Source organism: Salvia hispanica, chromosome 4 (assembly GCF_023119035.1).
Source record: "Salvia hispanica cultivar TCC Black 2014 chromosome 4, UniMelb_Shisp_WGS_1.0, whole genome shotgun sequence".
NCBI classification, from domain to species: domain Eukaryota; kingdom Viridiplantae; phylum Streptophyta; class Magnoliopsida; order Lamiales; family Lamiaceae; genus Salvia; species Salvia hispanica.
The window spans coordinates 56,991,369-57,004,021 of NC_062968.1; the positions used below are offsets into that span (position 1 = coordinate 56,991,369).

The 12,653-nt window shown below is 34.2% G+C and overlaps 3 protein-coding genes across 3 annotated transcripts; all 3 read right to left on the reverse strand.

Annotated features, from left to right (window-relative positions):
* Positions 1-422: 422 nt before the first annotated feature.
* On the reverse strand, positions 423-2,369 carry LOC125218067 (gibberellin 20 oxidase 2-like). Its single transcript, XM_048119663.1, is given in 4 exon segments — positions 423-929; positions 1,241-1,374; positions 1,377-1,540; positions 1,906-2,369. Coding segments are annotated over 4 exon segments (1,029 nt in total). The 3' UTR covers positions 423-662.
* A 5,752-nt stretch (positions 2,370-8,121) lies between these two features.
* LOC125221789 (transcription repressor MYB6-like) lies at positions 8,122-9,168 on the reverse strand. The gene is made up of 3 exons (XM_048124040.1): positions 9,032-9,168; positions 8,815-8,944; positions 8,122-8,693 (listed from the first exon to the last, which is right to left on the reverse strand). The coding sequence occupies exons 1-3, from the start codon at positions 9,162-9,164 to the stop codon at positions 8,324-8,326; spliced, it is 633 nt and encodes a 210-aa protein (XP_047979997.1). The 5' UTR covers positions 9,165-9,168; the 3' UTR covers positions 8,122-8,323.
* A 1,481-nt stretch (positions 9,169-10,649) lies between these two features.
* Positions 10,650-12,462, reverse strand: LOC125221788 (basic leucine zipper 6-like). Its single transcript, XM_048124038.1, has 6 exons — positions 12,312-12,462; positions 11,791-12,155; positions 11,446-11,579; positions 11,283-11,358; positions 11,091-11,217; positions 10,650-11,026 (listed from the first exon to the last, which is right to left on the reverse strand). The coding sequence occupies exons 2-6, from the start codon at positions 12,112-12,114 to the stop codon at positions 10,827-10,829; spliced, it is 861 nt and encodes a 286-aa protein (XP_047979995.1). The 5' UTR covers positions 12,115-12,155; positions 12,312-12,462; the 3' UTR covers positions 10,650-10,826.
* Positions 12,463-12,653: the final 191 nt, after the last annotated feature.

Here is a 12,653-nt window from a genome sequence, read left to right on the forward strand (position 1 = left end):
TTGGAAAAATTGAGCGTGACATGGACGCCGGGAACGTATGACGTGGATGCCAGGAACGTAAGATGCGGACGCTGGAAACATATGTTGTGGAATAAATTATTAATTGTCGTCGTTTCACTCCAGATTTACGTCTTGTACAAAAAATAGGACCGGAATCATGTTCTTTCCATTCTTCTTCTTTTTTTTTCGTGATTGATAAAGTTATGATTAAATATGGCTGAAATCACGTATAATTCTTACTCAATTACGATCCCTACAAAAAAATAGGGCTGAGATCACATTCCCAACGTCCATGTCATGCTCAATTTCCCAAATTCAAATCTATGAGACAATTAAGAAAATCGTCAAAGTTATGATTAACACGTTGAAATAAATCACAAGAAACAAAGAGCACATAAAATATTACAACATACACACGATGAGATATAACATTACATAGTAATATGCCACCCCCCTCCAATCAATACCTTTAACCCCAATAACAAACAATGGGGCTAGCTAGCTAGCAAGCTAGACTCACCAAAATAAATACACACACACACACATTTATACACACACATTTATACACACACACACACACACACACAAGTGGCATGTATAAATATTGCATAAATTGTGGTGGTGGGGTGACAAAAGTCTAAGAAACCCTAGCCACCTAGGGTTTAGGTTGGCTGGTGGGAATTGAGCCATTTAGTGAAATTTTGGAGTGTTGCAACATCAACCCTATAATGTTTTTGTGTGAAATTGAGGAAATCCAACCACTTGAAATCTGGATATTGCCTCAGCCTCTCTGAGCTCACTAGCTTTTTGGGAGGTTTGATCACTTTTTCTTCTGAAGGGCACAAGAAATACACCATTGAAATTCTCCCCAATGATTTGTTCACCACAACTCTATGTGGGCAGCTCTTGTACACTCCATTTGATAATGCCTTCACAAAACATACAAACTAACATATTGATATGACTATTTCCCATGAAATATCACTATAAGTGTTGTCTAATCACTTTCTAATCCGTACAATTCTTGATTGATTAAAAAGGCATCAATTACAAATGTCTCTTCTGTGATTATACACCAACTTTTTTATGACAATTACAACTTAACAACATGGAAAAGGCTCTATTACATTCAATCAATCATTAGGTTATAATTGTCACAAATTCTGATTTTTTTTTTCTTCTAAATTTTTAGTATTGGAGCAAAAATATTTTTTGATAATTCGTGTTAGTACTGACTTACGGAGAAAGTGTCGCCGAGGTTGACAACTAGGGCACCGGGTATTGGCCTCACCGACTTCCATAGGCCATCGGCTAAGACCTCAAGACCTCCGACTTGATCTTGGTAAAGAATGGTGAGAGCAGTGGGATCGCAGAGCCTGGCTCTTGGCATGGAGGGTAGAAGTTGCATCTCAAAATAGAGCTACCATCTTCAAAAAAATCTTTATAATATTGTCTATCAACCCCCAAGCTCACCCCCAATATTTCCATTATGGTTAGAGACAACTTTTTCATGGCATCACAATATTTTTGGAAATCTAATCTGCAACAACATAAACCAAAATTTAAAATTAATAAAATACTACTAATGCAATGTAACCGTACATTATTTAGGTCATATATAGTAAAGATCAAATTTTTCATACAATCTATAAACTCCCAACTCATCAAATCCAAGGAAACACACACCTCACATAGTCTAGAACAAGATTACATCATTGACCATGCATATATCACACACAAGAAATCAAGAAAACACACACCTCACATAGTGAAGGTATATGCATATATACTTTCCAAAACAAACAAAATAGTAGTAACATAATTGAGCATAATAAAAGACAAAACATAGTATCAAACATGCAAGAACAACAATAATCTATATATATATATAAAAAAAAAACTCACTTTATCTTCTCAAATTCTTGACCAAATGCGGATTCGAAAAAAAGGGGCATCTCATCAGAATCACTACCACCTTCATTAAATATGCAAGAAAAAATCTCCTTCCATGGAAGATTCAAAGAGAACCGATCTGCATTTGCAAACGAGTAGCCCGAAAAGCTCCCGGGGCGCCTCTGAACCCTCATTTTGGCATCAATTGGGAGATTAAAGAAGAAATTCACGTGATCATATACTGAATTTATGAGCTCCAAATCGAGGCCATGGTTGGTCACTTGAAACAAGCCGTGGCTGAGGCACGCGGCTCGAACGAGATCAGTGGCTTGGGCGCCACCACCGAGGTCGATCACGGGCTCGTTGAGCTCTTCTGCATTAGGAGAAGGGTTTTCCTCTTTAGACCAAATGAAATTTTCTAATTTTTTGGAGAAATTTGAATAGAGAAATTTGTTGAATGCAGCGTTGGAATCCATTTGATGAGATGAGAACAAAAGATGAGATTCGAGTGATCTTGCTTGGTGCTTAGTTTATAGGAGTAGGGAGAGTGAGTGAGCAGTGTTGGGTGATTTTTTTTTACTACTCCATAATTTATCTTTTTATAAAAGTTTGTGGGATATTCAAATTCAAACATATGTAAGATATAGTATATAGAAGTACTAGCACATGAGAAATGTTATATAGGTTATATAACATATCATAATTTTGAAAAAATTACGTATAAAAGGATTCTATTTAAAAACAACACACATAAGGGTGGTTAAATAAAATGTTTGTTATCTATACAACATATAAAAGGGGAGTTTTGGAGAGATTTTTTTAAAAATATATTAAATTAAAAATTAAAAATCTAGAGTAAGTGGGAGTGGAGTGAGTGGAAGGTTAACAAAGATAATTTGATTCAATTTATATTGATGATTAAATTAGAAATCTAGAGTGAGTTGAATTCCATAATTGTAGGGATAGAATTTACCGATTTATTTATCTATATTAAATATAGAGCATGTACTAATTCATCCATAACTATATTGATTGTAACTGATTTATATTTCATACACGTTCCATTAATTAACTTAATAAATGGTAATCACACGACTAATACAAAGTGGAGTGAATGGGAGGTTTCACAAGTTACGTGCATAATGTTTAGCATATAAACATGTCATTTAAAGGTTGGATATCCACATACTATTTTTGTTTTTGCCATAAAAAGAAAGCTTGATGCCATGGAACCATTCCACACCATGCTCAATGACCTCGAGGCTTCGTCAATTTCTTTGGTTGTCAAAGTACGCTGCATTCGTGTTTTTGACACAACCGCAGCTGGAGACAAAACCATTGTGATCAGCAAACAATGTGTTTTACAAGATCATGCGGTACGTTATTTTGTTGGCCGTCGAATGCTTATAGAGTGTTCATTCCATGACTTTTCATATTTATTTTGTGGCTAGAAAAGTTATAGACTTGCATATGGATTACACATCAACAAAAACATTTTCTCTTATCTGTCGAGCTCTCTACAGTTTTGTGCATATTTTATTTGGTGTATAGATTCTTTTTTCTGATTATTCGTTTCTGCACATTTTATTTGGTGTTTAAATTCTTTTTTCTTATCATTCGTTTCAGAAAAATATTTGGATCGTGCATTGCACGTGGGTGGATACTAGTTGTAATAAATATAGGCTTACACTTTTAAGTGCAAGTTACTACATATTTATGGTGAAAATTAATAGTATTGGAAAAAAATCGCCCCTAGAGGATTTGAATTCATCTTTAGTATCTAATCGATGAAAGTGTAAAAACACATCTTATTACATAGTGTGAGAACACTGCAAGGATTATTGCATTTGCTATGCAATGAACGTAAAGTTACTGCATATCGTTATATATTAAGAAAATGCATCCACCGTATATATCTTTTATGATCGAAGGATTGTTAATTGTTCTCCGTTCTTACTCATACGCGAAGAGTTCCTGGTCAGTAGTTCGTATTCTAGCTTGATCTTTCAGTTTTTGCACAATAGTCTTTGATCACATGTTTGGCACCTAGGGTTAAACGTACGATCTAATATGCCTATCTAGAGTTGTTAAACGATTTAATACTGGATTTCTTAATTTATTAGTAATTTTTAATAAATATTATGGATTAACAAAACACTTAATTTAGGATAAGTGTTGAAAGGTAGTTAGTGAACCAAATCTCCTTAATGAATAATAACAATTCGAAATGTTTTTGGGAGGCAAATTTATAGATTTGAAAATGACTCTCCAACCATTGATTGGTACCAAATTTGTACCCGACTTTAATTTTTAGGAAACGTTTAGAATTTCTTGTCATATTAGTGGGCTATGGGAATCAAGAAACAGAAACAATTTCCAGAGAATTGCAAAACTCTAATTAATTTAATTTAAAGAAATGTTTTGTCAATTGAGGAAAAGTTTCAAGTTGGACTGTTGCAAATTCCAATGATTTGTTTGCCTTTCAATTATAGATGTTATTATGTGTATTAGTATTTGTTAGAGAAAGCATTCTTTGATTTATCATGGAACGAATAGTAATTTACTCAATTTTATTTATTTACATGCTATGGATGTCGATATATAAATTTTTTTTAAGGAAAACATCAGTAATTGATGCATTCGAACCACTCACAAATCAAGCCACAATAAAAAAATATACAATAATAATAACAATATAGTATAATATAAAAAATATTAATATCATATCATATCATATGATATCATTCCACCTTTAAGGTGACCATCAAATTCAATGGCTTTATCTTACCCTACCTGTCTCCTCGTCGTGAACACGATTTGTCTGCATCTGTAAATATCATCGTTGGATTAAAGTGTCAATTTTGTTGAAAATGCTACTCTAGTTACTAGTTTTTTTAAAGAGAAAATGGTTATTTAAGCCTCAAACTTCAAACTTTGTTAACAAATTAATTAGATTGCCTTTAAATTGTTTTAATAATGTATCTAACATTTTGTTTTGTAGTAAATTTATATGGACATTTTTCATTTAATGTAGAAACTTATAATTTCATTCCTTGAGTTTGTTCATCTATATCATCAAATTTTGGAACCGAAAAATAATATTTGGGTCCTATTTTTGGATTTAGATTTAGATTTGGTCAGCCTTTTACATTGGTCGCCCCAGGTTTTTTTTTTCGGAACCCCAGAACCAGAAGTAGTAGGATTCATTCTCATAATATAATAAATAAAAAACAACAGATTTGGGCCTAGCAAATTAGATTTATAATACTATTTACTTCAAAAAATTGGGCCTAGCAAATTATATTGGATTCGCAGGGCGTGGGCATTAAATAATAAGGAATACTGTATTATAATCATGTACATTTGTCTTCGTGTGTGCATGTGTCTCTATATATCGATAATTATAAATATAGTAATTACTACTAATATTTATAAATGTCATATTCCAATAAAAAAGGAAGAACACGATTCCATGCCATAATCAAGTTAGAAAATCTGCAAATTGAGAAGACGTACAAACAAGAATGATTTAAAAGGTTTATATGGAATTAGTATTATGCCCTAATTTGATATGATGCCAGAAAATGCCAAATTATTAGGTAGGAGTAACATGGTCTTACATGGCTTAATCCTTTCCTATTCAATTTTTTTTAATCATCTTGAGTTGTGAATCGATCTTCCTTATGACAAAATGAGTGTTATAATAGAGTGTGGTTATTCGACATTATTTATCTCTGAATTTGTTTTGCCGACCGAATACACAACTCTTTAGGTTTTCGGGAATTCTGTGGTGGTTAAGAGTTGTTATTTTTAAAGGACGGAGGTAGTGTAAGTAATTAAATAAGATAAATAAGAAAAAAGTTAAAAAACTAGGATAATGGTAGGCTGGATTATGCTTGAAAAACAGGCTATGTTTGGCTGGCCTAAAATCCTTTGTAGGATTCCACAAATCTAAAGTTATGGTTGCACATGACTTCCAAATCCATTCCGATTACCACCACTATATCAAATATCAATCACAATCACCACCAACTATAAAAATACCAAATTGTTTATACTACTATCATTTTACTTTATTTTCCCCCAACTTTTCATTTTATTGTTTTTCAAATTTGGAAGATTCGTTTACCTACCATCCAAACATGTCACATGCTCTTCCTTCACTCCACCTCCCTTATTATTAACTAGCTGAATGGTACGTGAAACTTCCATGCAAATAATAATAATAATAATAATAATAATAATAATAATAATAATAATAATAATAATTATTATTATTATTATTATTATTAATAATAATAATAGTAATATTTTAACATATTTACTAGATCTTATGCATGATATATTAGGTGAAGTTATAAAATCCAAATGAAAAAAAAAAGTTATAAAATCCAAATGATGGATATACTTAATACTATAATGCTAGCTAGTGTGATTTTCTTAAAGGAATACATTGCTCACTCTCACACAAATGTAGTAGTGCATGATTTGTGGGAGTAGGTATCTTTAGGTGGAGGAATATGAGCCATTTTGTGTGGAACATAAGAACAAGAACTAGATTCCGAATACACAATTTAATGTTCAACTTTTTTTAGTTATCTTTTAGAAAATAAATTATTAATACTTGTGGTGCATATAAATCATTTCAACCTAATTCGAACGCGATCACTTTTCATTCACTAACATTACACTAATTCCAAGTCACCTCATGAAGCATATTTAATTCCAATAATACTTCTATTCGCTCAAACTTTGATTGAATTATATATATGGGGATGCATTCAATTTAATCGAACTCATGATTATAATCAACAAAATTAAGAACATAGCCATTGTCTCAAAAATATGACGTTGAGCTTATTTTTTTAAATAATATACAAGGAATATTTAGACTTGGATAATATTCGGTGCTAGCTACCTAAATATACATAAAAAACACACACTTAAATATATGTGTGTGTGTGTGTGTGTGTCATATTCTTTTAATAGTGACCCTATTATATTATTGGCAAATACTATTTGTACCTAATCCACGTCAAATTCATGACACCTAAATTGAAAGTCAATATTAATTGTAACTTTTTTGCATTATGGATCAGATTTTATTGAGTCAAAAGTTGTCACCATATATATGATTTTCTTTCAAAAGTAGATTTGATACTAAGGTCAATATATTCCGATTCTTATTCATCAAACACTTTTCTTGTTGCTCACAGAAGAAAATTTAATTTGAAATTAATATACAAATTTAAGTTTTAGAAGCAATATATATTGATAGTTCCATTGACTTTTTTCTTATTAAATATAGGTAGATTATAATCCTCTCCTACTAAATTCTTGCACATGAAAGAATTATTTCCAGTCCTAATTAATCATTAATAAAAACTTATATGCACCGACCTTGTAACAATTTTAAACATAGGCCATGTGATTAGTTGAACTGTATGCACCAGAAAAATAATATTCTCTCTTAGGTGTTAAGTACATCAAGATCATTACCATAAATTAAACTTAAGTATTACTACCAACTTACGTAAAACTTTAAGATCATTAGTTGACTACGTATTTTCTTATTCGAGTTGTTACCTAACTGTTTTCATTATAATTAACTAAAAATATGATAGTAGTTAAATATCAAGTCTAATATCTAATTAATGACCTATTAATTGAAGCATCAAATAGTATGACCTTTTATCTACAATAATAAACTCTCAAAGTTCAAATTTCACCATTCCCTCAAATAATTTCATATATTTTTTAGATATATATGTTGCATAATTTAGACTTCAATTTATGGCCTCAAAGATCCTCAATCCATATATTCTAGCGTCACTAACTTTAATTTGAACATAACATAAACAAAATTATAAAATTGGATACTTGTTTGGTGCGTTTAAAAAGTTTAGTGGAGTTAAAATTGTGAATTATGCGAAAAGAATTTATAATTCAAATGACAAATATTAAAATGAATTTAAAAACGAAAAGGTTGAACTACTCTTTTCGTTCAAATTAGTACCAAAAACAAGTACTTCAGTACATGATTAGTACTATTCGGCGGTGTTCGGTTTGCAAGATAAAATAATACCAGAATACAATAAAGGATTGAGTTGTGAGATTATTTCAGTCATACCTAGAGGATTAGCTATAACTGATTATCCCATGGTTATTGATTTGTGAAGTTGAATCTCATGAATCAAACACACAACAAATTTAATTTCAGATACAATATTGCAAACTGAGCACCCTTCGTGAATTAATTTCACTAATTCCATACATTACAATTAACCTCAATACATCTTTTTCTAAATTAAACATAATACATCAGCAGTTTATATTAACACACAACAACAACAAAAAAAGTAGTGTATATCTAAACCTATAGAAATCAATTAATGTATAATCTTATAAGATTGGCAATTAATGCACAACTCTATCCTCTCAAGAAATCATAGCAAGATTTCAAATTGAAAGACTCATTTTTCCTATACTTATTGGTGTGACATGAAATTCCTATACACAAATTCAAATCCAAATCCAAATTCAAATCAAGCCCGCCGCCGCCGCCGTTTTCCTCCTCCTCCGTGGTGGTGGTGCTGGCGTTGTCGGCTGAAGAGGAGTTGTTTTCTTGAGGTGTAGGCGGCGGAGTTGAGTCGATTTTTACGGCGGCGGAGGGATTGATTGGGCGGTGGGTTAGTGGGTCCATGCCACGGCTTAGAAGCTTGCGTTTGATGTGCGTGTTCCAATAGTTCTTAATCTCGTTATCTGTTCTTCCCGCCAATCTCCCAGCTATCAAAGACCATCTGTCACAAATCAAAATCAAATCTTCAAATTCTACTCAATAAAAAGAGCAATTTTAATGAAACATTTTTTTTATTATCCTATTATAAACGAAACGTTTCTAAAAATAGAAACAATACTAACTTGTTTCCAAGCAAGCTATGCAATTTGATAATGACGTCATCTTCTTCTTTGGTGAAATTGCCTCTCTTGAGATCAGGCCTCAGATAGTTTATCCATCTCAATCTGCAGCTCTTTCCACATCTCAACAATCCTGCAAATAAAAAAAAAATTAGAAAAAAAAGAAAAAAAAAGAATTAATTAACGCTTGATTTTGAGACATGCATGAAGGGTGTTGTACCTGCAGCTTTAGGAAGGGAACGCCAGCCGCCCTCACCGTGAGCGCGGATGTAGCTGATCAGTCTCTCGTCTTCTTCTTTGCTCCAAGCTCCCTTGTTTGTGTGTGCCTTTTCACAGCAAGGCGATCGCCCCATTTCTTCAAAATTATTTGTGAGAAATGAAATAATATGTGTGTTTATATATGTAGAAGAGAGAGATGGATTTGGCCAAGTTGGTGAAAAAGACAAGTTAGTTAATAGATGGGGTTGGATTTGGTGAGTAGGTACACTTTAACAGATCAGTTAGCATTCCCATTTCTCTCTCCATAACCGATTACTCGATCTGTCCCATAAAAATAAAAACTTTGAAAATAACACAAATTTTAATGCGAAATTGTTAAAGAAAATGGGGTCATATTTGTGAAGTTGACTAATTTTGTGGGACATCCTAAAATAGAAAACGAAATCTCGATTCTTGAGTTGTTTCACATCATAAAGTGATTATGAAGTAAATTGGCATTGAAGATTATATGTCCCACATTTTCATCTACTTCAATTAATGGGGGGTGGCCATGGTAGGTGGGGGTTACTAATTTAGGTGCCTAGTTTTCTTGATTTTCATTTGGGAGTTACGATCTCTGATCTATTAACGTCTTGCCAACTGAATTTCGTTTTATCATCAAGTTTCGATTAATCGGTTTTTTTCGTTATTGAGAAAAAAATAATGTCTCTTTGCATGTACAAGTTGGACCAGTACCAAACTGCAATTAATGTGAGATTTTAGACATAGCAGGTAGAGAGCACATGGCTCTATTGTCAACTATATTGAATTTTTAAAATTTTGATGTTTGCCTAAGCTTGCATTATTGAACATTTGCCTAAGGTTGAATTATTGAACACTTTCCCTAACATCCAATAAATGCTAGTAGTAAATCAAACATGGAGTACATTTTAGTTTTGTTTTAAAGGGGTCACATTGCAACCACATTTTTCTGCCTCGTTGTTGCGACCAACGCTGGCAGGGCTCTCTCGCGCGCAACCTTGCTCAACACGTCACCCACAGACTCGAAATATTGATCACCTCACACGTGTTCTAACACAAACACAAACACAAACACAAACACAAAACACAAATACGAACACGGACACGGACACAAACATTAGCACAAACTCAATCATAAACTAAACAAAGGGTTCTAAACAAGCCAGCAAAACAGAGTTTAATTAGTTAACTTGAAACCAATGTTTGACCTAATTAGCAGAGTATTAATTGAAAAAAAAATATAAGTTCACTCGGTCTCACACGCACGCAGTCGCACTATTACGCACGAACATTAGTGCGTGCATGAGCGAAAGAGAGAGCGATATACATAATTGCGCATAGTTATCAAACCTAAACCAAATTTGAATGCATAACCAATATCAAAGTTTAAAAACAAGCTCTTCAATCTAATGGTCTATAAATTGCTAATTTTCGAAATATAAGAGCACAAATTCGCTAAGGGGTATATTAAACAAATTCACGAAAGAACTCTCCGAACGAGTAGTTTGTTCTTACATCGCTTTCTCAAGCGAAGAAGGAAACAAGCAAAGGAAATGGAAATGTATTTTTTGATAAAACAAGTAAAAATCTCCTTCAACTAGAACTCAAAAAACCACTTTTTCATAATCAGTGTGTCACTTCTATTAGAGAAAGCTGCCTGTATAATTAACTCACTTGATAAAACTAGTAGAAGCGATAACGGTCGTGGCAAAATCTGCGCTAGTACTAAAAGAGCGACGAAACAAAAATAGTAATATAACCAAACTAGTACTAATTTAGACGCGAATGGGACCAATGTTGGGGATGGCATCCTTGGTCTTCATGGCAATACTATGGTTGACATGATCGTCGAGGCTGGTTCTGCTTCGCCTGTGTTTAGGAAGTTGGTTATGTTGCGGATGCATTTGTTGTTGCTTCTGCATGTGATATATAGACTGCAGCCTCCCGATTTCCCGCTCCAGAATTCCTTGCTCCCCTGCATTTTCAGAGGTTAGTTTTCACACCACGAAACGAGAAAAAAGGACGGTAGAGATTGTCACATTGTTTGATCATCTGCTCCTGGGAGATGCTCTCGAGCCGCTGCCTCAGTGCTTGGTTTTCCATTGTCAACAGCATGTTCTGTTGCTCCATGAACTCGAGATCGGCTGAGACTCCAGCTCCTTCCGCCTGTATTATGTGAAACAGTCAGACTCGAATTTGAGACCTTTGGCCTTTTGTCTGTTTGAAAATACCTTGAGAATCTCGATAGTCCTCTCGAGATGAGCTATGTATTGAAGCTTCCTTATTCTCGACCGCTGAGCATTGTGCCTGCGTTTTAGTAACGTAGATTTTATAACGATGTTTTGAGCTTATAAGAGTCGTTTTCCAGACAAAACAAACGTTAGCGGAACTTACTGCTTGGCGCGTTTTAACTCTGTCTTCGATCCAGCAATCTTAGCTTGAGAGTCGGCGGATTCCTCGACGTTCTGTGCGCTAGACTCATGTCCGCTACGTTCTACAGCTACCGAATAAACCACTTCTCCCGAATCCTGCAAAGTCGATGGTTTCGTTTATGAGGATATTTGTGTTTGATAGAAAAAGGGTGGGAAAATATAGGACACGTTCGGCTTTCTTGGTACCAAAAAGTCGTGTTGGCAAGTTGCCAGCACGACTTTTAGGTAACCAGAAATGAGACTTAAATGACAAAATGAGACTTATTCACGCAAACGTGTTTTGAAAACACGGTTTTGTGAGTTTTACCTTTGTGTCCATATTTTTAGGTCCGGGAGGGGATCCGAAATAGGCGTTGACAAAATCGGATTCGTCGTCCAACACGAACGCCTCCGCTGCCAAGTAAGCACAAGAATCGCTGGCTGAGCGGCGGTGGCCTCTGTAGAAGAGAGTTCTCGTGTCGCTAAGAAGATCGTCCAGCCACGAGGGCTGCTCCTCCTCGATCACCACCTGCGAGGGGAGGTTTGGAAACCTCCCCGATTGCATCGGCCCAGCAGGGTGGGAGGAGAAATGGGAAAATGGCAAGAGCTTCCCATTTTCCCTAGATTTGGCCCTGCCACTTGTGCTTTCCATTCCTGCTTTTGCTTAAATGGAAAATTAAATCCCACTTTTATCTGAAAATATACATTATTATCAGAATTCAATCAGATTTTACATTGATTCAAAATTCATGATTCTGATAAACAACATGCAACGTATATGTGTTTTCTTGCTATTAAAAGATCATATAAACAAGAATGGGCCTTTGGCTTCGGATATTAATCACTCACTTGGCCGGCGTTCACTTCAATGATGTCGAACCGCCATCAACTCCAGAAATCGAAGCTCCGGGAGTTGGGGGCGTAGAGTGCAAAATGCAGAACTGACCAAGCAGTATAGCCTTCAAAATCAGGTTGCATATATATAACTCATTTCATACCTCTATTTAGAGACAGAGAAGGAGCGCAATTTGCGAAGATAGGCTACAATCCAACCACATTCTAATTCCAACATAGATCCCAATATTTACAAAGCAATACATTTTCATCAAATAAATAGTAAAATATAATTAGATCAGCCTTATTTAATTACATATTTTTTGTGGGTAAAATGAACATGAATTTAAAGGGACG

What these genes read in the sequence shown, in the direction of transcription:
- LOC125221789 (XM_048124040.1), bottom strand. Translation starts at nt 9,164, where the DNA reads ATGGGGCGATCGCCTTGCTGTGAAAAGGCACACACAAACAAGGGAGCT. An exon ending in TTCCCTTCCTAAAGCTGCAG is followed by an intron (nt 8,945 to 9,031) that starts GTACAACACCCT and finishes TTTTATTTGCAG; the next exon opens with GATTGTTGAGATGTGGAAAG. An exon ending in CATAGCTTGCTTGGAAACAA is followed by an intron (nt 8,694 to 8,814) that starts GTTAGTATTGTT and finishes GATTTGTGACAG; the next exon opens with ATGGTCTTTGATAGCTGGGA.
- LOC125221788 (XM_048124038.1), bottom strand. Translation starts at nt 12,114, where the DNA reads ATGGAAAGCACAAGTGGCAGGGCCAAATCTAGGGAAAATGGGAAGCTC. An exon ending in GAGTTAAAACGCGCCAAGCA is followed by an intron (nt 11,359 to 11,445) that starts GTAAGTTCCGCT and finishes ACTAAAACGCAG; the next exon opens with GCACAATGCTCAGCGGTCGA. An exon ending in GGAGCAGATGATCAAACAAT is followed by an intron (nt 11,027 to 11,090) that starts GTGACAATCTCT and finishes CTGAAAATGCAG; the next exon opens with GGGAGCAAGGAATTCTGGAG.